At 39.9% G+C, this 24,851-nt stretch overlaps 2 protein-coding genes across 3 annotated transcripts in view; both read right to left on the bottom strand.

The window, feature by feature from the left end:
• Positions 1–6,445, bottom strand: part of chchd6b (coiled-coil-helix-coiled-coil-helix domain containing 6b) — a 68,844-nt gene extending 62,399 nt beyond the window's left edge. The window contains exons 1-3 of the mRNA XM_062996583.1: positions 6,274–6,445; positions 3,322–3,415; positions 2,634–2,682 (exon numbers count right to left, since the gene is read on the bottom strand). Coding sequence (XP_062852653.1) covers positions 2,634–2,682; positions 3,322–3,415; positions 6,274–6,357 — 227 coding nt within the window. The 5' untranslated portion in view covers positions 6,358–6,445. The remainder of the gene's footprint in view (positions 1–2,633; positions 2,683–3,321; positions 3,416–6,273) is intronic.
• A 6,032-nt stretch (positions 6,446–12,477) lies between these two features.
• Positions 12,478–24,851, bottom strand: part of tpra1 (transmembrane protein, adipocyte asscociated 1) — a 33,013-nt gene continuing 20,639 nt past the window's right edge. For both annotated transcript variants that reach the window (XM_062997385.1, XM_062997384.1), the window contains exons 3-11: positions 24,189–24,321; positions 24,021–24,107; positions 22,044–22,116; positions 21,077–21,156; positions 17,947–18,057; positions 17,576–17,636; positions 17,351–17,453; positions 17,174–17,254; positions 12,478–14,516 (exon numbers count right to left, since the gene is read on the bottom strand). In XM_062997385.1, the coding sequence (XP_062853455.1) occupies positions 14,270–14,516; positions 17,174–17,254; positions 17,351–17,453; positions 17,576–17,636; positions 17,947–18,057; positions 21,077–21,156; positions 22,044–22,116; positions 24,021–24,107; positions 24,189–24,321 (976 nt within the window). In that variant the 3' untranslated portion in view covers positions 12,478–14,269. The remainder of the gene's footprint in view (positions 14,517–17,173; positions 17,255–17,350; positions 17,454–17,575; positions 17,637–17,946; positions 18,058–21,076; positions 21,157–22,043; positions 22,117–24,020; positions 24,108–24,188; positions 24,322–24,851) is intronic.

Genomic DNA, 24,851 nt, shown 5'->3' with positions numbered 1-24,851 from the left:
CGGGAGTCTTTACAGTCGTTGTGGATTTCACACTACACAACTGATCGGCGATAGGGGGTTTCACACTACACAATCTACCATCAGGAGGAATCGCAGATGAGTCTGTCTGGTCTCCCAAACTACGTTTTGTTACAAAAACAAACATGAGAAGTGACGAGGGGTTTTACTATACTACATCCAAAAATGCACATCAACAAGTAGCGAGCGATCAAAGTTGTTTGTGCGCTGATGTACAGCGAAAAAAGCAAGTAAGAAAAATACATGAATCCGAGTGGATTGGGCTACGCAACCAGCAGGGATCATCTGTTCTATAGTGAGTTGGAGGTTAATATATATTTTTGCAATGCAACGTTGGTGTTATGTTTGGTTGAGAATAATAAGGTCAAAAATACTGTAAAACGTGTGGGTGCCAATGTATTCTGATATAAACTATATTATGCCCCTGTCCCATGTTTTTATACTCCTCCCCTGCCAGTCGCCTGACTGATATGCAGATATTTAGCATGATCGATATCTCTCTTCAGTCTGCGAGTGCTCGGCGAGCCGCTTGGATCGAGTCGTTGAACAGTTCACACGTAGCGATTGAGAGCCGAGCCGGCAAATCTAGCGGCGACCAGTCGGCGAGAGAAAATCAGGGCAAAAATCGTGTAGTGTGAACTAGGGGTGGGTTTACAAAATCGATTTTTCGATTCGAATCGATCTTTATTTGAACGATCCGATATCGATTCATATAAACACGAGATCGATCTTTTAAATACGCCCCTTTTTACGGTGCACACGGAAATCTGTTACCCCCTTTAATTTCGCGTGACCAGCCAGTGTTTTTTCATGCAACAAGATCTGACCTGCACATCAGTTTAGCATGGCAGAAGCTCAAGTTATGACCACTACACAACTTTTTGCACTGATTTTCGCTCGGCGACGGGTCGGTGCTGGATTCGGGAGGAACTCGGTGTTCGCTCTGCGATCAAAACTCGGCTCTCAATCAATGTGAGAAACAGCGAGGGGAAACACAGGGGAGAGGTTGTAAACAGGTGGAGCGCAATATAGTTTCTATCAGAATACATCAGCACACGCGAGTTTTACAGTATTTCTGACCCGATCGTTCTCTACAAAACAAAATATTTATTAACCTCCAACTCACTATAGAACAAGCCATGCTGCTCGTGTTGCCAAATCCACTCAGATTCATTTATTTCATCAGCGCACAAACTTTGATCTCTCGCTACTTGTTGATGTGCATGTTTGGACGTGGTATCATTAAACCTTTCATCACTTCTCACGTGTGTTTTCGTGACAAAACGTAGTTTTGGAGAGCAGAGAAGCTCGCCTGTGATTCCCCCTGGTGATAGATGGTGTAGTGTAAAACCCCCCATCGCCGATCAGTCGTGTAGTGTGAACATTACAGCGACCAGGTGTTAATCAGAGTGTCGTGTAGTGTAAACTTGGCATAAGCTGTTCAACAGCCAGGTGTATGTTTACATTACATTTACAATGTTGTAGCATGTCAGACATATAAAATAATAATAAAAAATGAATGTTTCTGTTTTCTGTTTTGGATTAATTATTTATGTAAACAAAATACACAAATATTTTTAATAATGAGTGTTCTTTGTACAATTATCACATTCGTTCTCTGAACATCTTTACATATTTAAACAAAACCTGTTAATGTAACTCAAATATGCCTAACTGTGTTGAATCGAAATCGAATCGAATCGGAAATCGAATCGAATCGGGACCTAGTGAATCGAATCGATCCAGGAAATTAGTGGCGATACCCAGCCCTAGTGTGAACTAGGCATAAGTGGAGCAAAGTTTGAAAGCAAGTGAACTAAGCAACATAACTAAGTGTAGAATGAATATATTGTGTAAGCAATACACACCACTTTTGTTTAGCTATACGTCATGCATGGTTTCCAAACCATTCGATTTTTTTCAAGAGATCTGATTTTAATCACAGCAGACAGCAATGCTAGAAAAAAGTCACAAGATGACTGACTAAGATTTATTATTTATTATTTCAACTGGCTTTCACATGATGAGCATTTTGTGCTTTGTTTACCAAAAGGCTGGGCACATATTGCTACGTTTAAGCCTTTCACAGGATATGCAGCCATACCACTTTCTGCTGGCTGAGCGGCGAGCCTGAAAACAATCCACAATACTAACGGACAGTATTTATATTTAATCACATGTGGTTTTGTATAAAATGGATTTTAGTTTCTACAAGAATGTTCTGCAGCATCATTTGGAGATGTGATAAAACAATTTGTCTCACTGGTGGCGTTTCGAAAAGGTCAGTAGCAAACTGGGTCAAAGTTTAATCAGAGTGAAATCTGAGGGCAGAGGCTAGCTCTGCTATGCGGACAGCAAGGTCAGCAGCATTTCCTCACCCCATAAGAGACAGTTTTTGCAGTTTGAGGACCACTGCTGTAATGCAAAGTGCAGACAGCTCACACAGAGCATAAATGCTAACTGGGCCAGGCAGCTTCAGACCACATTACTCCAGTAAATCTCCTGTGTCTTCTGAATAGGTAAAAGCTCTGCGTGTTCAAACTCTAGATCAGACTAGTGCACACACTAGTCGTGAAGTCGTGAAGCCTAGTCGTGGAGATGAATCGAACACTCACCGTTTCCTTAGTTCCTTCTGGGCCTCGGCTGAAGAATAGCCGGCTGGACCTGTAAAAAGCCACAAGTTGTCATTAGAGCACAAATCATCATACCATGTGTCATTCTTGACCCTGACTAATTGACTAGAAGTTACTGTGGGTTGGTTTCTCCGAAATCATAGGGTACAATGCAGTAACACACCCTGGACAGGATATCAATCCATTGCAGGGCCTCGACCACCCCCCATACACAGCCGTTCGGCTGACAGCACAGCTGGGGATTTGAACCCTTGTTCTCAGCAGTAGTGTGCTACAGTGTTTTACCTCTGCACCAACGAGCGCAGTTACTGAATTGTTAAATAATTAAATATATGAATATTTAATCTTTTTTCTAGCATGTATCTCTCATTGGTGCAGGGTCCGCTGGTTAGTACGCCACTTCTGCTGATCCATGACATACTCCGGAACAATGCTTGTAGTTCATATGTCCTAACTAATCTGATCAAGCCAAGGTTTCTCTAGTCGTCCTCAAGGCCGCTTTCCACCCGGGTAGGTTGTAGCAAAGCACTTTTCTGATATCAACTACTGCTTCTCCACAAGCAGACAGGTGGCAAGGAACATGTTGGTTACATTTTCCCCACAATTTTCTCCCTGTCTAGTGGGGAAATTAAAACCACCCAAAAAACAAACAAAAATACAAACAAAATACCTGGTTCAGGTTTCTGACTCTCTGATTTTGGAGATGTAGGTTTTTCTGAAGACTTCTTTGCCTCCCGCATCCTCTGAAGAACATCCTCAGACAACTAAAAACACACACACAATCACATTTTCACTAATTACTGTCATACAGGTAATGAACATAGTTAGGTAAAGAACATAGTTAGTAGTTTTGATCGAGTGTACAACAGAAAGCAACCTGCTAATCCAATAGCAAGTGTCAGCATTGGAGAACACTAGCTTGCAACACTCAGGGGACAAGAAACCTGAAGGAAAATATACAAAAATATGTATTATCTTTCTTTTAATGAATGAGTATGTTTTAATAGTAAAATAAATAAAATAGTTTAAATAATTGTATAATTAATTATTGATACAAAGGGTCCTTAGGTGGTGCAGCAATCTACAAGGGATCTTCAAAAAGATTCAGCACATTTATATTTTTGGTTGGAAACAATGAGGGTGGGAGTAGTAGTAATTGGTCGTGTCTGAGAGACTGAGAGAGCTTATAGTTCGGATTTGGCACCATCTGATTTCCACCTTTTTGGACGCTAAAAGAAGCTTTAAAGGGAAGAAGATTTATGTGATGATGATGTAAAAGCAGCGTGCATCAGTGGCTACGCGCTCAACCAAAAACATTTTTGCTAAAACCAATAAAAAGTTAGTACAACGCTGGGTAAAATGCATCAGAAGGTGACTGTGTAAAAAAAGTGATCTAGTTTTGTTTTTAAAAAACCCGCCACTGAGATCCCGGTTTAAATCTCAGTTGTGATATCATCCAACCAGAACATGATACCAGACATGATTACTACTACTACTATTACTACTGCACTGACACTAACATGGTAATGACATGGTAGTCTGTGTTGTTCTGGTATGAGAGTAGCAGGTGCAGCAGTGTTCTGTTTTAATTTGCAATAAGTGCTAAGCAGTTTTAGGTTACAAAAAAAATTTAAGTACAAGTTGAGTTTACTAAGATTGTTGATTGATTGACTAAAACTGTTAAAAATACACAAGTACTAAATTACATAGGATGTCCAAAATAATAATCTAAAAATAAGTGGCTGGCATACATAACAAGCATAATTCCCAGCGGTGCTATCAGCCGTCTACATACAGACATAAGTGTGATCTCTGGCTTGGTGGCCAAGGCTTCTCTGTGGATTGGTGATCTGCCCAGGTGTGTTAATTCATTGGGTTCAGTGATTCAGGTCAAAAAATGGACCAGCCGCAACCCTTGTCTACTTTTGCTTGTATGTTTACATTTGCTTCTCACATTCACCCTACATTGTGTAGACATGTTTGTATTTGCTTTAACCCTTCTCTGTAGGTCCTGCCTTTTTATACGCCACAGTTGGTCGCTCGTGTACATGCCCTACACACAACAACAAACTGCTTCTCAATCATTACCCCTACCACCACAACAACAGCCGAATGGGCTTCTGTGTAGAAAATACTAATTTAAACACGTCTTGCTGATTCTTTTATACAACTTCATTATTAATGAAGGACTTGGGAATGATTTGATCTTCAGGTATGTAAACATTGGAACAGAGGAGGACTGAATGGTATCTAGTGCACTGATGGATTTATAGGGCATGAAAAAATATACAGTTTCGTATTACTATTATTATTTAATTTGTAAGATGTGTTTCATAAGGGGGCGGCACGGTGGCTTGGTGGGTAGCACTGTCGCCTCACAGCAAGAAGGTCCTGGGTTCGATCCCCAGGCAGGGCGGTCCGGGTCCTTTCTGTGTGGAGTTTGCATGTTCTCCCCGTGCCTGCGTGGGTTTCCTCCGGGAGCTCCGGTTTCCTCCCACAGTCCAAAAACATGCAGTCAGGTTAATGCCAAGTTCACACTACACGACTTTCTGATTTGCCGGGTCGCTGTACAGTTCACACTACACGACTGAATTTTTTGCACTTGGGAGTCTTTCAGTCGGTGTACTGTATATTTCACACTACGTGACTGATCGGTGATAGGGGGTTTCACACTACATCAACTACAATCTATCACCAACTGGAATCACAGGCGAGCTTCTCTGATCTCCCAAACTACGTGTGTGTGTGTGTATGTGTGTCTGCCCTGCGATGGACTGGCGCCCCGTCCAGGGTGTTACTGTGTGCCGTGCGCCCATTGAAAAGCTGGAATAGGCTAAGACAGATAAGATAGGTTAAGACAGTAAGTGAGTGAGTGTTTCACAAGGTTTAATAGAAATATATAATATTATCTAGTCATATAAGTTATAAATGCATTATATTGCTTGTTTGCCGTGTGTCCTTGTTCAATAGGACAATAAATACTCATTTATAATAGTAATAATGAATGAATTTAATTATACAGATAGTTTAATTCATATAGACCACAATATATACATAACAAGACAGTCGGGGAGGCACGGTGGCTAAGTAGGTAGCACTGTCACCTCACAGCAAGAAGGTCCTGGGTTCGATCCCCAGGTGGGGCAGTCTGGGTCCATTCTGTGTGAAGTCTCCCCGTGTCTGCGTGGGTTTCCTCCCACAGTCTAAAGGCATGCAAGTGGGGTGAATTGGAGACACTAAATTGTCCATGACTGTGTTTGATATAACCTTGTGAACTAATGAATCCCGTGTAATAAGGAACTTCCATTTCTGTCATGAATGTACCCAAAGAGTGTAAAAATATGACGTTAAAATTCTAATAAACAAACAAGACAGTCTAGTTGTGGAAACAGGCCATATTGCAGAACTCCCTCATACATTTCTTCCATAGTAGTACACCTGACCAGAAGCCATACTAGATGCTAAGCTAATACAGTGCTGGTCAGGAGATGCAGACTGGACCTTCTGTATTCAAACACAGAACGGTAATAGAACACAGAATAGTAAGAGAACCACACAGCACAAAAGCCGGTAGCCAAACACTTAGCTAAACTGTAAAGCAAGAACCCATAAGAACGTTCACCTTTACTCCCTGCAGCACAGTGACTTTATCCTCCTCATCCAGACCGAAAGACACTTTTCTCCCGGTGCTTTCGGTGCCCCCCATGTTTTCCGCTACTCAATAATCTGATAAATTTGGATATAACAGCGTGCTCGGTACAGGCAGTATTAGGGGTGACTTTCCAACAAGCCACTATCTTTACTGTAGGCGGATAAAACAATAATAACCCAATGGCATTTTATTCAGAAGTCACGTGATACAGCAGTGAACTCTGGGAATCGTAGTCTTTGCTGGACGTTGTTCAAAATGGCGTAATAACAACAGACCGAGTAGAAACGAACACATTTTAAGTTGTGTCGCAAATGTGGTGCATTCTGGTTGGTCAAAACCAGAGGTGGAAAGAGTACTATCCCAGTTAACAAAATTACGTTCTGAGAACGTTCCCTAAAACGTTCCATTTTGGTTGTGGGAACGTTGCATCGGAATGCTCCCTCAACGTTATTTTGTCCAGTTTTCTTGATGTTCTCAGAACGCTTTTTTTAAAGTTTAAACCTCATTTGCAACCATAATTTAACGTATTATATGTACGTATGATAATGTTAATCCAAGACAATGTTAATCCCTCTGTCTCTGTGATATATTGGATGAAGGAGATTGCAGGCACAGAGAGAATCTGTTTAACTCTGCACATTTATTTGCAACATACACACACACACACACATTCATGCTTCCAACCTGTTACATGTGCATTCGCTTAGTAATTCTACCGTCATTATCTTATATAGTCATTAAGTATTTACTGCCACCTTCTAACTGTTAACTAACTTACAGTTATATATCACCAAATACAATTCTAATATACTAGTCTTGAACCCCCCAACCCCCTCAGACATTACCATTAATTAAAAAAAATAAAAAAAAATTTATGAGAAATTATTTGCTATGATGGTCTAATTCAAACAATTCCTGTGATAATACTGACATAAACGGAGGCAAAATCAATGCAAACATTTATTTAGTTTATCATCATCAATCAAATTCAATTGAATGAACAAAGAATGAAAAAAGAACAATCCCTCAATTTTTCTATCCATTATAAACTGAGGTAAAATCAGTTAGAATATATTGTATTTATTATATGTTATTATTATTATTATTATCAAGCAATTAATTAAAATTAATCAATGGAAAATGAAAAAAAAAAAAAAAAATTCTAATGTAAATGAATAAATAGAAAATGGAGAAAAAAACAAATAAAGTTAGGTAGTAATTCATGGCATCTCTGCATTCTCCACCTGCAAAGTAAACAAAGAGGTTTTTTTAAGTATTTCTGCATATTTATCAGTACATGTAAAACATTTTACACTGTAACCAAGTCATTCTGGGCAGCTAAAATACAAAGCTTCCCTGAAGTTATGTTGCAGTCTTTAATTAAATTTAAGTCTTCAATGTGCAAGAGGTGTCTGTGGCTCTTTTTTAATGGTTGAATTACTTGTATGTGTGATTTTACAGTGAAAATCATGAAATAGCATTATTTCATGAGGTACATGGCGGTATTTAATGTGCCATAAAATAATTAAACAGACAGCTTGATTAAACAAAATTAGGAAGGGAAATCATACTAGTGTTGTGGATGTTTTAATATTTATTAAAATATTGTTTTTTTTCTAAATATTGTTTCTGTTTTTGTATTTTAAATAATCCAAGTAAGCAATTAATCAAAAACATAATCACCAGATTGATTAGGAAAATAATCGTTAGTTGCAACACTACATGTGAAGTGAAGCATTTTTGTTTTGTGCATACATGTTAGTTTAGGATTATAAACTGTTCAGACAAAAGTAGAATATATGTCACATTAAAAAGCTACGGGGAATTTAATTCAATTTAATTTAATTTAATTTAATTTAATTTAATTTAATTTAATTTAATTTAATTTAATTTAATTTAATTTAATTTAATTTAATTTAATTTAATTTAATTTAATTTAATTTAATTTAATTTAATTTAATTTAAATACGGGGACTAATTTAGTGTTAATCTTTTTATCTAATTAATCTTCTTTTTACTGAGAATAGTCCACCAGGTAAAAGTGTCAGTATAAGAGTTGTAGTATGTAATGTGGGTTACACTTGATAAAATACAACTTGTTTTGGAGCAATTTGATGAATATTTTAAAAGCTATTGAGGTTATTAATATGCTGAATACTTTAAATGCTATTGAAGTTATGAATAAAAATCTATTTTTTTATTATATAATAAAGGGTAAAAGTGTTAGTATAAGAGTTGTAGTATGTAAGAGTTGTAGTTGTTTCTGATTTGTCGAGTAGCTGTACAGTTCACACTACACGACTGAATCTTTTGCACTCGGGAGTCTTTCAGTCGGTGTATATTTCACACTACACAACTGATCGGTGATAGATGCTTTCACACTACACGATCTATCACCGACTGGAATCGCAGGCGAGCTTCTCTGAGCTTCTTTTTTTTTTACAAAAACACACGTGAGAAGTGATGAGGGGTTTAATGATACCACGTCCAAAAATGCACGTCAACAAGTAACGAGTGATCAAAGTGTTTGTGTGCTAATGTGCAGCGTAAAATCAATGAGGAAAAATAAATGAATCTGAGTGGATTTGGCAACACGAACAGTATGGATTGTTCTATTGTGAGTTGGAGGTTAATTAATATTTTTGCAATGCAGTGTTGGTGTTATGTTTTGTAGAGGATCAAGTCAGAAATACTGTAAAACGTGTGTGTGCTGATGTATTCCGATATAAACTATATTACGCCCCTGTTCCACCTGTTTACACTCCTCTCCTGCGTTTCCCCTCAGACCGTATCTTGCGTTCTCATTGGCTGTTCGACATAGCACTCACTGCCAGTCGGGCAACTGAGATCAGATATCTGACATGCTAGAAATCTCGATCCGGTCGCCGAGTGCTCGGCGAGCCGGTCGGATCGAGTTGTTGAGTAGTTCACACTTAGCGATCGAGAGCCGAGTTTTGATCGCCGAGCGAACGCCGAATTGCTCCCGAGCCAGCAAATCTAGCACCGACCAGTCGCCGAGCGAAAATCAGGGCAAAAATTGTGTAGTGTGAACTAGGCATTATGCCAAGTTCACAAACTTTTTCAAACTGTATAACCACTGAAGTTGGCATTCATTGTGGATTCTATAGACCAGCCTTTTTTTCATCACCAACAAATACCAAACAACAGTCATACTGCAAATCTCATAACTCAAAACAAATCAAGGTTACAAGTGTTGTGACTTTAACTAAATGACCCAAAGAAAACTTTCAAGATGTAAGACAAAACTTTCATTCTTTGACATCAGACTATGTTGTCAAATAACAAAACATCAAACTCCAAACATGTTAAACTTTTAAAATCACCCTTCCCTACTCTATACCTAGATTACAGCTCCTGTATTTTAGCACCAGTTTATTTTCCATCACAGAATTCAGTACACGAAGGGAGATGTTAGTTAATATGCTAGCGCACTGTGCCACCCCATCCCATTGGTTTGAATGGCAAGATGCTAACTGTGTTAGCTTAGTAAGCGAAACCCGATGGAATTGCTGTCTAAGTAGCACGTTCGAATCCTGCCTTATAAGTCATTGACTTATTAGAATCCTCTCTACTGAGGCAGCTGCCTATGTAGGCAGTAAGACAGCAAGGCAGCTCCCTAGGTTTTTCGAACGCACCCAATGACTTTGTTTGATGTGACCTTGTGAACTGATCAATCTTGTGTAATGAGTAACCGTTTTCTGTCATGAATGTAACCAATGAGTGTAAAGCATGATGTTAAAATCCTAATAAACAAACAATCCTGTTGGTTAGTGCCAACATAACCAACCTTGGTGTCCACCTGTCTAGAACATACCGAAGATTGGCTGTTTTTTTTTTTTTTTGTAATTAAAACTTGTAATGCTGTTCGGTAACAAACAGCATTATTTTAGTTAAAATATAAGTAAAGCATTACGTTATAGCTGTTTTTAAATGAAATTTACTTGTAGCATAGTTTTAATTGGCACTTCTTTGCATTTCTCTCATGTTATACCCAATCTTATCATTCCCAGTTCTTCTTTTGCTATTGTAACACTTCTACTACCCCTTTTGGCCAAATGTGCCTGTTTGAGTGCCTGGCCAGGTGTATAGTACTGCCTGGGATTTAAGTGCAGGAGCTTGTGATCTCAGTAGTGGTGGACTAGTTCATTGGACCACTGTTTCCCTCCTTTTCCTGTCAAGCTTGTTGTATCCAGAGACGAGGTTTCACAACAAGCAGTATCACAGTATCTTCATTATTCCAACAATGAGGAATCCTGTCAACCATTCACTTCCAACAGACATAGCCAATCACGTCCGCTGCACCATACAAGCACCAACTATTGGCACTTTTTTCCCAATTTCCCTCCCAATCTAGTCGTATCCAATTACCTGATTGCATTATGCTTCATCTCTACTGGGAGCCGTGACTTAACACACGCCCACTCCAAAATGTGTGCAGTAGCTGACTGCATCTTTTCACCTGAATGAGGCGAGTTCATCTGCAGATCAACTTTGTGTACGAAGAGCCACACCCTGGTCAACGCATTATCCCTCGTCTCTGTGCAGGCACCATCAATCAGCCAGCTAAGGTCGTAATTGCCGTCCGGCCTCCCCCAGAACAGCCAATCGCTGTTCATGTAGGTGTCCAGTCTGCAGGATTTCAGAGTTTCGAACCTACAAGTTTGAAATGTCAGTTCTGATGTGCTAGCGTGTTTTTGGTGTGCTAGACCTCATTTATTGGCACTTTTAAGACAAAACATACTTGAACTCCATTACAGGTCACAAAATTATTTATAATTTAAAACAGCTTTTGAAAGGTTAGAATATAACATTGTTACAGCCCTGAAATTCATTTTCTTGCTAACTGCATCAATACAAGTTTCATAAGTCATAATTAGCCATTTCAACAATGTTATGACCATGTAGAGGCGTTTGCTGTATACTGCTTCCAAATTACGATTTTTAACACTACACTGTCAGGTCACTACCAGTTTAATTCACTGTGAAGTGCAGTTTTTTTAATACTATTTTTATTGTGTAGATTACTTAAGTTACGGTGACTCTTGATCTTCCTTTGGCATAAAGCATGGTTTAAATAATGGGTCAAATAATGGGTCAAACATGTGTAAGGAGTTTTCTTCACCCCTTTTCTTCGTCTAAATTTAGCTGGACTTAATTCTCCTGTGCTGATTGCTCCTCACCAACACAGGCCTCCTCAGCCGGAGGACCACACTATTTTGCAGTTTGTGCCGCATCTTAATCAGACAGTAGTTGTTGTTTAATTGAGTCCAGTAAAACGGTGCATAGTGTAGTGTGACATTATGCTGCTTTATATAAAGCTACAATAAATAGTTTTTAATAATAAATGTATGATAAAAAGAACATGACATTTATATGAAGGCTTTGTAATATTGTGATGGTAAACAGTAGTAGTTTTTAAAGAATGTAAGAGAAAACTTTAGCTGAGACCAGAAAAAAAAAGTGATCAATAAATAGATTAAATACAGCCCACATGTGCATTTACAATTACAAAATGATAGGTACATTTGTACACTTTTAATGTATTTAAATCAAGATTTTAGCTATTTGTTCTTGAGACAATATTGCCCTGCATTGTTTATTTGTTTGGATTTTAATGACATGTTTAGCACATTTGTGCCATTTAATGGCAACAATAGGTATTATATATGTCTTTATATTTTGGTCTATTTTATATTTTCATCTTTATTTTTATGGCTGCAAGGTAGGTTAGGACTGTTCTTGTGTTGCCTTGTGTAAGAACTTCTCTTATGGTTTCAGGCATGTGCACTTGTTCTCTTTCCTTGGTGTACTTGGCACATTTTATCAGAATGTGTTTTATTGTTACAGGTGTTTGGCAGATTTCACAGGTTGGGGTTTTTTCTCCTTTTACCAGGTGTTGGTGGGTTATCCTGGCATGGCCAACTCGGCACCTGCCCTGCATTGTAAAACACTAAAGACAAAAGTGGCGTCTCGTGTTTCATAGTAAAATATTTGACAAAAAATTTGTAACAAATGATGCATTTTGCCATATTTCACACTAAACGCCAATGTGTCCAGATAACGGTCCACTGTTATCATGTAGCCATCATTTTATAGTGTCTTTGGAGTATCTGATTAAACCTTAAATGAAAGTAGTCCATAACTGACCACTTTTAACAGTTTTATTACACAATCATGTCTCTAATGAGTGTATTTTGAATATTTATACAAGACAGAAAACAGCCTTTCTTGTTGTTAGACACATAAACAGTACAATGAATCACTTCTCTTTATGAACCCAAGCATGTTGACTCAAAATTTGAGTCAAAGCACGAGTTTCAGGACTGATACCTTCACTGCTGGAGCAGAGACTTGTGTGGAGCTACTAATATTAATCAGCGATGTGGGATGCTAATAAGTGCAACGAGAACTGCAACAGTTAACACGGTGGATTACAAGCAATACAATGTACAGTTTAGGCATTTTGCTATTTACACTCATGAAAAAATAACCTTTTCATTAACACTATCATTACAATTCATGGAAACAAACCTGATTAAACAAATGTAACCTGTACATTTTAACCTCTACATTTTAAGAAAAATGTATTTTAGATTTAAAAAAGGCATTTCATTACTTCTTAGCAAGGTCTGTTTAAAAATAAAAGCATCAAGTGTTAGAGTTAGTGGTCCAGAGAAAAGCATGATGCTGCCATCACAAAAGCCACCACATGGACAGAAGTTTAGAACGATGGCATTACGCTAACAATGCACTGCTTGGGTGGTGCAGTGGATTAATACTTTAGCCCACCACCTCCGATGGACTGGTTCAAGCTCCAGTTGCAGTTGTGTCGGTGCTACCGGCCTTGCCGAATTCTCAACATACACAATGAGTTGTGTATGACGGAGGAAAGGTTAAGTACGATTTTTCCTCATTGCAAATGCAACCTTTGTTGCCTGGATGTAGTGTTTGTAGAAGTAGAGCATAGCGTGACTGTCTTGGTACAGTGCCCTGTGAGGGATGTCGGAAATTCATTGTACATGCAGCCTAGTTTGCCAGGTTGGCTTGAATATTTAACATTTAATACAATCGACAAGGCAGGCTGTATGGATGGATCAAAGCTGATATTTGGTTACACAAGATGAAACTTCAGTCCGAGTGGCTACACAGACACATGTTTGGCTGTGTGTCCATAGAGGGAGGGACAATAGCTTAGACAAGGATCCTCTGCTGAGCGGTCGATGTATGAGAGAGATAAGCTCCAATTGGACATGACTGGACTGGGTGGAACAGGGGAAAAATGGATAAATAGAAGATTTTTTTTAAATCTCAGTCTCGGGCATGTTGTTAGTTTGACAATAAGTTCAGTGATTTCACTAATAAATACAAAATTCACAAGTAATACCATCAATATTTTAAACTCATTTACATTTTTGGTCATTAAAGCACGTTTCTGTCTTTCTTTACATAAAAGACCGAATCAGCATTTGCTCACTGCATCAACAGGCCAGTCTTTGAGCTTTACCTATGTAGTGATCCTCTGTAGATGCTGCTTGATGTTTGCTAGATGGAATGATAACTAGTTTAAAAGAAGTTTAAAAGAATACATAACAAGCTAAATAAATAAAATATAATCAAACCAAGGACTGGTGGAACCACATTTGTGCTCAGGGCAGCACAATATATAATCATTGCACACTGTCATCAAAAATGCAAACACAGAGTGACACCAAGTCACAATTTTGCGACTATGGCATTAGCAATTCCTTCTATCAGAATAATTGGGCCCTGTAACAGTTTATGGCTATTTAAAAATGTTATGAATTATAAAAAAAACCAAAAAAAAAACCTGTTTTCAAATCCAAAGCCAACTCAATGCTTTGACGGAGGAATGCTGTTATACGTGGAAAAGATAAATGGCTTCCATCATTACTGTCTAGGCCAGTTTTGGCCAGTCCTCTCGATTTTAGGTATTAATAGCCCTCCATCGGTCGCTGTCGATGCTGTTAATGCTGTTGCTTGCTCCAAAGGGGCCAGAGACAACGTCATCTAGGTAAGCCCCCGAGGTGTCTATCTGGGTGCTTGAGTAGGAACTGTGCTCAAAGTCTTTCCTGCTGCCCAGGCCGGCGGAGGAAGTGTGAGGCAGGTGTACGTCAGGCTCGTCCGGCTCGTCTGTCTGAGTCTTGTAGGAGAACAAGATCTTTGGCTCCGAACTAATGCCAGGTTAGGGGATTGAGGAGGAAGAGAAAAAGACATTGAATTTTAGTATGGTGCTTAGCTGGGCTGGAATACTTTGTTGTGATTAACATTGTCAATAAGAATAAGAATACCCAAAGTACAAGCTGTGCAGTGTCACCAAGTAGAGTAAAACCACAGCATTTTATACAAGCAATTATAAACAAATCAGCAATTATTAAAATGTATAAAATAGGAACACTGGAATAGATTGGAAATACAACATACAGATATCCCCTGCTTTTACAACAGTTAGCTTCACTTTTCGGTAAAACCAAAACACTTTTGGTCACTACACTGAGCAAATACACTATATACCAATATATACTGTATATATACAGTATATATAATAAATGAATACCAAATATATTCAGACACCTGACCAAGAGCCTGTTGGGCATCCCATATAAAAATCAAAGGGTATTAAATTAGTGACCTCCTGCCCCTTTTCGACACATTTACATTTACTGCATTTAGCAGACACTGTTAATTAAAGCGACTTACAATTATGACTAAATTCACTTTAAGAAATTGAAGGTTAAGGGCCTTGCTCAGGGGTCCAACAATGAAAACTTAGCAGTGGTGGGGCTTGAACCAGCAACGCTCTAAATCAGTGGTTCTCAAACTTTTTAGACCGAGTACCACCCATTATCAAACCAAAAGTTCCAAGTACCACCTATGTTTCTCATCACAGAACCACATATGCCACACATTATTTAGGTGTGTATGTGTATATAGTAGTGATGGGAATTATGGCTTCTTGAACGGAGTCGGATCTTTTGGCTCGGTTCCTTTTAAAGAGCCGTTCAAAAAAATGGCTCTTCGTTCTTTGAGAGGCGCTACTGGGTAAACTATAGGACACCCCCGATATTAATATCAAATTTTGCTACCTTGCCTTAAATGTATTCCTAATTCAAACAACACTTAAACGAGAGAAAAAAGATTTATTTTTAAAAGGAAAAAAACTACAGGGAAGAGACATACTGTGGTTGCATTGCATTAAGTTTCAGAAAAATCCTGTGACTATGTTTGTTTCTGCTTTAAAACATAAGCACAATGAAATAACCAGATTTAACACAATTAAACAAGTGTATAGTTTATTTCTCAATTATTTATCATTATACTACTAGCTCTGTGTGTGTGTGTGTGTATGAGTATGCATGAGTGCGAGTGTGTGTTTATGTGTGTGGTGTTAGTGTATGTGAATGTAAGTTTGTGTATGAGTGTGTGTGTGTTGCTCACTCTCCGTGATACTGAAAGTGTTTTTCGGATTTGAATATCGACAATAAACAGCTTTTATTACGAGTTACGATTAATTCCCTCTACTGATGCGAAGCTTAATGGGTTGATTACAGCCAATAAGAACTGTGCAGAAATAAAAGACTCGGTTCCTTTTGTTCGTTTCAAAGATGCGTTCAATAGAATCGGATCATTCGCGAACGACCCATCACTAGTATATATGCAGTTAGCACCGAGCATGTGAGTGAGAGGGGTGCGCCTGTTTAGCGGAGCAGCCTTGTGATGTCAGGAACGAGATCAGTGAGATTCAAAAGCAGATCTGGCTCTGACAAAAGTGAGAGAGCTACTGATAACTTTACTAATAACTTTACTGATAACGTTTCGGAAATTTCGAGATGGAAACCGCATACGTAATAAAGTACGGTGTCTGCATAGCCCCGAATATTTCTAAAAACACCTTCATTTTAATTAAACTGATTTTATTAAAACAGAATCATAAGAACTTTGAAACAGATTTTATTGGTAATTTACACATTTTGTTTCATTTTTTTTCGGTGCATGTAATAACTTTTCCAAGATTATCTGGCGTACCACCTCGTGCTGCTTCACGTACCACCAGTGGTACGCGTACCACAGATCCACTGATCTAAATACTAGCTCAGTATTTTAACCGCTAAGCTACCACTTCTTTTATACCAGCCAGCGCAAGAAGGTCCTGGGTTCGATCCCCAGGTGGGGCAGTCCGGGTCCTTTCTGTGTGGAGTTTGCATGTTCTCCCCGTGTCTGCGTGGGTTTCCTCCGGGAGCTCCAGTTTCCTCCCACAGTCCAAAGACATGCAAGTGAGGTGAATTGGAGATGCCTCATGTGAAACCACCACCACCAAGCCTATCCGACGTTCCATTTCACACTAAACATGTCTGTTGGATGGCCAGCCAGGTCGGTGGCACAGCTGAGATTCAAGCCGACTGGACAGCTGGATCTCTCAGTAATCTACACTGTGCCACCCCAATGCCCTTTGATTTTGTTTCCTAATTCAGCTATTAATGATACATGATTTACATGTTTTTTAACCCCAACTTTTCTTGGTCAGGGTTGCAGTGGGTTTGGCTTTCCCAGGGTCACTGGCCATAATGCAGTACCACACACCGGACAGGATGCTAATACATTGCCTTGGCCATTCCTTCAGACATCCCTTATGTATGTAGACACCCGACCGGCCAATAGCACCACGGGGGTTTCGAACCCTGGATCCCAGCGGTAGTGGGCTAGCATAATTTACAGCTGTGCCACCTGAGTACCCACATGAAATTTGTTGAAGGAAGCTCTTTAAATGTCGAAGGTATAAACAAGATATCAAACAACAGACAGGGCTTATGTTTTATAAATCTTAACATACCCAAAAAATCCTTTAAGGAACGTTACGTAGATGAGAGGAGCGAAGACGGAGAAGTAGAGGAATGTAGTGACGTCGACACAGCTACAAGAGCGGACACAAAAACACAAATATATAAATCGAATAAATACAGCAATAAGCTTCAGGACTAACAGTGATGCTGGGAGACAGAGGTCTTACCACAGGCCTTCTGTAATGTTTGCACAGAGTAGAGCACTGCCCAGTCCCTGCACCATGTTTAGCACGGCCAAGATGCCAGCGTACACATAGAAACTCCTTTTAGCTACAGAGAAAAAAACAAGAGAGTGCACTAAACAAATAGCCCAGCAATTTGGTTGATGTATTAAGGTTAGCCAGTATGTGGTACCTTGTGAGCATGATGTAATTAATGAAGACTTCACTCACATGGTAATGATATTTTTTCTCTGATGGGAGTTTTAGGCAGGATGACGATCAGAAAATAAACCTAAAAGGAAAAAATACATACATTTACATATACACACTCTCCGAGCACTTTATTAGGAACACCTACCAAGTACATACACTCATTACATACTTAAAAAGCTGGAGCTACCATACAGATAAAGTTTTTGTGGGTACACAATTGCTGACTGGAGACCTTCCATTATTCTGTACACTCTGTCATACTTTGTTGTAACTATAATAACCTTGTTTCTTACAAATCAAGCCAAAACATTTCTGTTTCACTTCTGCGTCTTTCATATTGTTGGTATCTTCACATAGCAACACAAGCACAGATTTAATAGAATTATTACCAGGAAAAAGAAGCAGGAGCTGGCCAACCAGAAGTGTCGTCCCCCATGACCATAGATGTTGAAATCGTCAGCAGACAGATGCTGATCCGGGTACCGAATTTCAAGTGTACCCTATCATATAAAAAAACAAAAATAGTTTTGTCAGCATACACTCACCAAGAATTGTATTAGGAACACATATCTGGTAGGTACATTCATTATTTTATAATCTACACCTCCCGTACAGATGCTGAAATTTGTAAGTATACCATTACTGACTGTAGCCCATTATGTTCCCCATTGATCAGTCAAAAATAACTCACCTAGGACCCCCACTGACCAGAAGATGTTTGGACCATTCTAAGCACTGCACCAATACTAACATAATAATGACAGGACAGGGTAGGGTAGGGTGTCTTCTAGAATAGAATAGAATGCTATCATATGTCATATATACATTTATACAACAGGTAGTTCCGACCTCACAATCTGATTGGTTGAGAAGCGTTCTAGCCGTGCTGATATTCGTGATAACAGCACGGTCTTTTCACACCACAATGGTATTACTCCGCTGATGCGTTGCCAGTAACGACAAGCTTCATGCACACAAACGCGCACGCAGGCAACACAGCCTTTTTTCCCCGGTCACGTTTTAAATCCGTTATCTGATATACAATCTAGCGCACTGTGTAGGGAACATAACCAATTGTCTAATTCACTATCTAGTGCACTATGTAGGGAACATATATCCATGATCTGATACACAATCTAGTGCACTATGTAGGGAACATTAATGTGTTTGTAACGCGAACAGTTAGCTTAATAGCCCAGTTAGCAGCATCTAGAAGTTCTGTTATCACCCATATCCTTTGGTGTGTGTGAGAGGTTTTTTTATTTCTTTTTTTTCCCTTCGGAAGTTCTTGACTTTTTCTTCTTGTTGTTCTTACTCACCTTCGGTTCGTGCCTGCGACCAAATCACAGCCGTGATGTTATTCGCGATAACACACTCCCTCTCGTGTTCTATTGCTTAAATAAAGGTGTACAGAATAACAAAATTCTTTCTTCGCATATCCCAGCTTGTTTGGAAGCTGGGGTCAGAGCGCAGGGTCAGCCATTGTATTGGGCCCCTGGAGCTAAGAGGGTTAAGGGCCTTGCTCAAGGACCAAACAGTGGCTGCATGGCATAGCTGAAATTCAAACTCTCAGCTTTTAAATTGATAGCCCAAAGCTCTACCCACTAGGCTACCTAGTGTCTCCCTGAAGTACAGTGTATCACAAAAGTGAGTACACCCCTCACATTTCTGCAGATATTTAAGTATATCTTTTCATGGGACAACACAGACAAAATGACACTTTGACACAATGAAAAGTAGTCTGTGTGCAGCTTATATAACAGTGTAAATGTATTCTTCCCTCAAAATAACTCAATATACAGCCATTAATGTCTAAACCACCGGCAACAAAAGTGAGTACACCCCTTAGTGAAAGTTCCTGAAGTGTCAATATTTTGTGTGGCCACCATTATTTCCCAGAACTGCCTTAACTCTCCTGGGCATGGAGTTTACCAGAGCTTCACAGGTTGCCACTGGAATGCTTTTCCACTCCTCCATGACGACATCACGGAGCTGGCGGATATTCGAGACTTTGCGCTCCTCCACCTTCCGCTTGAGGATGCCCCAAAGATGTTCTATTGGGTTTAGGTCTGGAGACATGCTTGGCCAGTCCATCACCTTTACCCTCAGCCTCTTCAATAAAGCAGTGGTCGTCTTAGAGGTGTGTTTGGGGTCATTATCATGCTGGAACACTGCCCTGCGACCCAGTTTCCGGAGGGAGGGGATCATGCTCTGCTTCAGTATTTCACAGTACATATTGGAGTTCATGTGTCCCTCAATGAAATGTAACTCCCCAACACCTGCTGCACTCATGCAGCCCCAGACCATGGCATTCCCACCACCATGCTTGACTGTAGGCATGACACACTTATCTTTGTACTCCTCACCTGATTGCCGCCACACATGCTTGAGACCATCTGAACCAAACAAATTAATCTTGGTCTCATCAGACCATAGGACATGGTTCCAGTAATCCATGTCCTTTGTTGACATGTCTTCAGCAAACTGTTTGCGGGCTTTCTTGTGTAGAGACTTCAGAAGAGGCTTCCTTCTGGGGTGACAGCCATGCAGACCAATTTGATGTAGTGTGCGGCGTATGGTCTGAGCACTGACAGGCTGACCCCCCACCTTTTCAATCTCTGCAGCAATGCTGACAGCACTCCTGCGCCTATCTTTCAAAGACAGCAGTTGGATGTGACGCTGAGCACGTGCACTCAGCTTCTTTGGACGACCAACGCGAGGTCTGTTCTGAGTGGACCCTGCTCTTTTAAAACGCTGGATGATCTTGGCCACTGTGCTGCAGCTCAGTTTCAGGGTGTTGGCAATCTTCTTGTAGCCTTGGCCATCTTCATGTAGCGCAACAATTCGTCTTTTAAGATCCTCAGAGAGTTCTTTGCTATGAGGTGCCATGTTGGAACTTTCAGTGACCAGTATGAGAGAGTGTGAGAGCTGTACTACTAAATTGAACACACCTGCTCCCTATGCACACCTGAGACCTAGTAACACTAACAAATTACATGACATTTTGGAGGGAAAATGACAATCAGTGCTCAATTTGGACATTTAGGGGTGTAGTCTCTTAGGGGTGTACTCACTTTTGTTGCCGGTGGTTTAGACATTAATGGCTGTATATTGAGTTATTTTGAGGGAAGAATAAATTTACACTGTTATATAAGCTGCACACAGACTACTTTTCATTGTGTCAAAGTGTCATTTTGTCAGTGTTGTCCCATGAAAAGATATACTTAAATATCTGCAGAAATGTGAGGGGTGTACTCACTTTTGTGATACACTGTATTTTATCAGTAGAGACTTCTTGATTACAAGATGCTGTTATCTACATATTTTTGGTGCTTCTGTCCTCCCAGCATTGACTTGTGTTTAAAAATCACAACAACACTGCTGCACTTAATACACTATCCTGTTATAACAAGGTTAGTGTCAGTGCAGCACTGAGAAATGTCCATCAATCAATCATCATCTAGTCACCGAGGGTCCTATGGGGGGGATTGTTAAATAATGTATCAGGTGGGTGCTTACCTGTGTAATTGAATAAGCCAGAGCCAACACTGCTGTTATCGCCAACACGCGTTTGATGCTGGATTTACTTTCCAAATGACCTAGCACAACAAAACATGGTTATACAAGCTATTACATTACAAGTCTTTAAACATTACATTATATATACAGACATCATATGGCTATATGGACAAAGGTATTGGGACACCTGACCAAAAGCTTGTTGGACATCCCATTCTAAAACCATGGACATGTATACTAAATTGCTTCCTCTTTCCTTTGTAGTTTTAATATCACTGACACTTCTAAGAAGCCCTTCTACAAGACTGTGTGTCTGTGGGAATTTGGGCCCATTCAGTCATTGAGGTCAGGCTCAATTCCGAATTCAGAAGTCCCCAAACTGTTGCCACAAAAGCATAAAAAAAGCATATAATTGATCTTATATCACTTTTATACACCTGTTAGCAATGGATGTGTCAGTAACAACTAAACTCAATCATTACAAGGGGTGTCCTCATACTTTTCGCCATATTGTTAACAACAGTATAAAAATGTGCTTCCAAGTTTGTTTCCAACAGTCTGGGGAAGGTCCTTTTGTTCCAGTATGACTGTGGCCCTACGCACAAAGCAAGGTCCATAAAGACACGTTTTGTCAAGTTTGTTGTGGATAAACTTCAATGGCCTGCATACAGCCTCGTTCTCCACCCAAATAAACAGCTCTGTAATGAATCATACCATCTATTGTGAAGCAGGCTCTTCTGTCCTCGAAAATGCACTTTTGACCAAATGGACACAACATTTCTTAGACACACCTTCCTACAAAAAATAATGTCTATGGCTTTGAAACAGAATGTCCAACAAGCTCATAGTCAGGGGCCCACATACCCTGAGCTATACAGTACATAAGTGATGTAAAACTTTGAACCCAATAAAACAGTTGAGTCATTTGCTTATGCCCAGCCAATAATAACCAAAATTAGGAACCTACCAAATGCAAGTCCTAGTATGATGACGCTGAGCTCGATGGTCAGCAGGAAGAAGCGAGTGATCTCCCACAGCACCTGAAAGCAGCACACAGCCTTTATCAGATTTTGTTACTGTTACACACAGAACTAAAAGGCAGCATACCCCACTTTCAGCAGCTCTCCACCCTCTCACCATTTTAAAAGCTTCACAGTGCATAATTTAAAGGTAAGTTAGAGAAGTGGGAGCAGAAGAACTAGGTTTCCTAATTTGGCACCGAAAGATAATAACGACTCTCACCAATTCTTCACTGATAAGCCAGGCTTTAAAACATTAGCACACCTTGCAACACCAGTCTTATCATCCACAATTACGTCCCAAAACAATCCATCCAGATGAACACGTATTCTGTTTACAATCAGGATGTTTGTTTTGTGTTTTATTAAATCCCGTCGAAACTGCAAGGTCAACTCCTGCTTCATATATGACATCTAACCTGGCTTTAAAGGACCACAGACAGACACAATTGAGATACACCCTTGACATGTCTGAAAGCATCAGACTCTTCTTTTTACCAGGCAGCGGTCTTTTTATATCTGATAATAGCCTGGTTATTTCATAGTATCGGGCTGCAATCACATGATTTTTTTAAGGTATTTTTGAAGAAAAAAGTGTTCTGTAATTTTGGGGCAGCCACACTAAAAACCCTATCTCCGATAGTGCAAAACATTGGAGAAGGAACAGACAAAGGACTGGACTGCCCTCGTCAACGTTATTCCTGTGCTGTATTTCTCCCTTCGTGCAGCATTGATCTTTCGTCTGTTGTGGTAAAGCTGTGTTGAATAGCACGTCAGTACAAAGAGAGAAAGCTTAATCTTATCCACTGCACTTTAAAAGTGCCGACATGACATGAAATTGGTGAGAAGTGGCAACCTTTCACCACAGGGGAACAGCGGATCTTTCAGCAAAGTAAGCCAACTGTGCATAGGAACTACACTGATTAACCATAACATTAAAACCACCTCCTTGTTTCTACACTCACTGTCCATTTTATCAGCTCCACTTACCATATAGAAGCACTTCGTAGTTCTACAATTACTGACAGTAGTCTTTGTTAGCCCCCTTTCATGCTGTTCTTCAATGGTCAGGACCACTACAGAGCAGGTATTATTTGGGTGGTGGGTCATTCTCAGCACTGCAGTGACACTGACATGGTGGTGGTGTGTTAGTGTGTGTTGTGCTGGTATGAGTGGATAAGACACAGCAATGGTGCTGGAGTTTTTAAACACCTCACTGTCACTGCTGGACTGAGAATAGTCCACCAACCAAAAACATCCAGACAACAGTGCCCCATGAGCAGCGTCCTGTGACCACTGATGAAGGTCTAGAAGATGACCAACTCAAACAGCAGCAATAGATGAGCGATCGTCTCTGACTTAACATCTACAAGGTGGACCAACTAGGTAGGAGTTTCTACTACAGTGGACAGTGAGTGGACACGGTATTTAAAACTCCAGCAGCTCCAGTGTCTGATTCACTCATACCAGCACAACACACACTAACACACCACCACCATGTCAGTGTCACTGCAGTGCTGAGAATGATCCACCACCTAAATAATACCTGCTCTGTGGTGGTCCTGACCATTGAAGAACAGGGTGAAAGCAGGCTAAAAACAGTATGCAGAGAAACAGATGGACTACAGTCAGTAATTGTAGAACTACAAAGTGCTTCTATATGGTAAGTGGAGCTGCTGAAATGGACAGTGAGTGTAGAAACAACTAATATAGCATAGGAACTAATATACTAAGCGCCTTTTCTTTCTACTGTTCAGTTAACTCTGCATCCAGGCTGCAATGGATCCAAAATGATTTCTTTCTATTTATTTAGACTTTTACTGCACTGTCAGCGTGAGGCTAAATGGTTGGAAACTCTGCCACAAAAAGGAACTTTAGGTGAAAGCAGAAGTTCTTACAGGTTTCAGTTATACAGCCTTTTTTACCTTGTCTATCAGGACAGCTGCACTGGATGCACTCACAGTCATGGAGACGATAGCACGAGTGATTCCTACCGCCGCCACTACAAACACCTACATCAAGAGAAAGAGACGAGTTCAGAAGATGCTTGAGGTGTCTGCTTGTGCTTTGTACAGGTGAAGGGATCAGCTCACCAGTATGTAGAAGGTGATAAAGATGGGACTGGAGGTGAGGCGAATCTTCGCACGGGCTGATGGAAGCTTCCACATTAGGAACACCAGGAAGGCCACATTAGGAATGAGCAACAGCAGGTCCCAGTAGCGCACCCTGACACAAAAAGCAAGAAACTGGCCTTAGTTGAAGAAAATCTACACTCCATACCATACAGATGCTTTTGTTTTGTGTACAGTTAATGACTGTAGCCCATCTGTCGCTCTGTCCATTCTGTCACCCTTCTGTACCCTTATTTATTAAATGAAATTGACCCCCTCATATAGAACCCTTATTGACCAGATAATGTTTGTACCAGTCTCACACTCTTACACGGTAATGAAGTAATAGTTCTGGTATTAAAGTAGCAGGGTCAATAGTGTTGTTGGGGTTTTTTAAATCCTGTTTGAACATCCTGGCCTCTTTATTAAAAACACATACCCTGGTAGTGCTGGTTGTAGGAGGACAGTAAGAGACACAATGTGTGTTCATCTTCCTTAAGTTTATTTTTATCAGTGCGCACTTTCTGATCACAGGACTCTTTGTCTTTATATTTATAGTTCGAGCGCTAGTGTCCTTCCAGCACTGACTTTGCGGTGTTCAAAAATCTCAACAACAGTGCTGCACCTGATACACTCACACATATA

The sequence above is a fragment of the Trichomycterus rosablanca genome, chromosome 6 (assembly GCF_030014385.1).
Source record: "Trichomycterus rosablanca isolate fTriRos1 chromosome 6, fTriRos1.hap1, whole genome shotgun sequence".
Lineage (NCBI taxonomy): Eukaryota > Metazoa > Chordata > Actinopteri > Siluriformes > Trichomycteridae > Trichomycterus > Trichomycterus rosablanca.
Note: the sequence above shows the minus strand (reverse complement) of the source record. Positions and strands in the feature narration are given on the sequence as shown.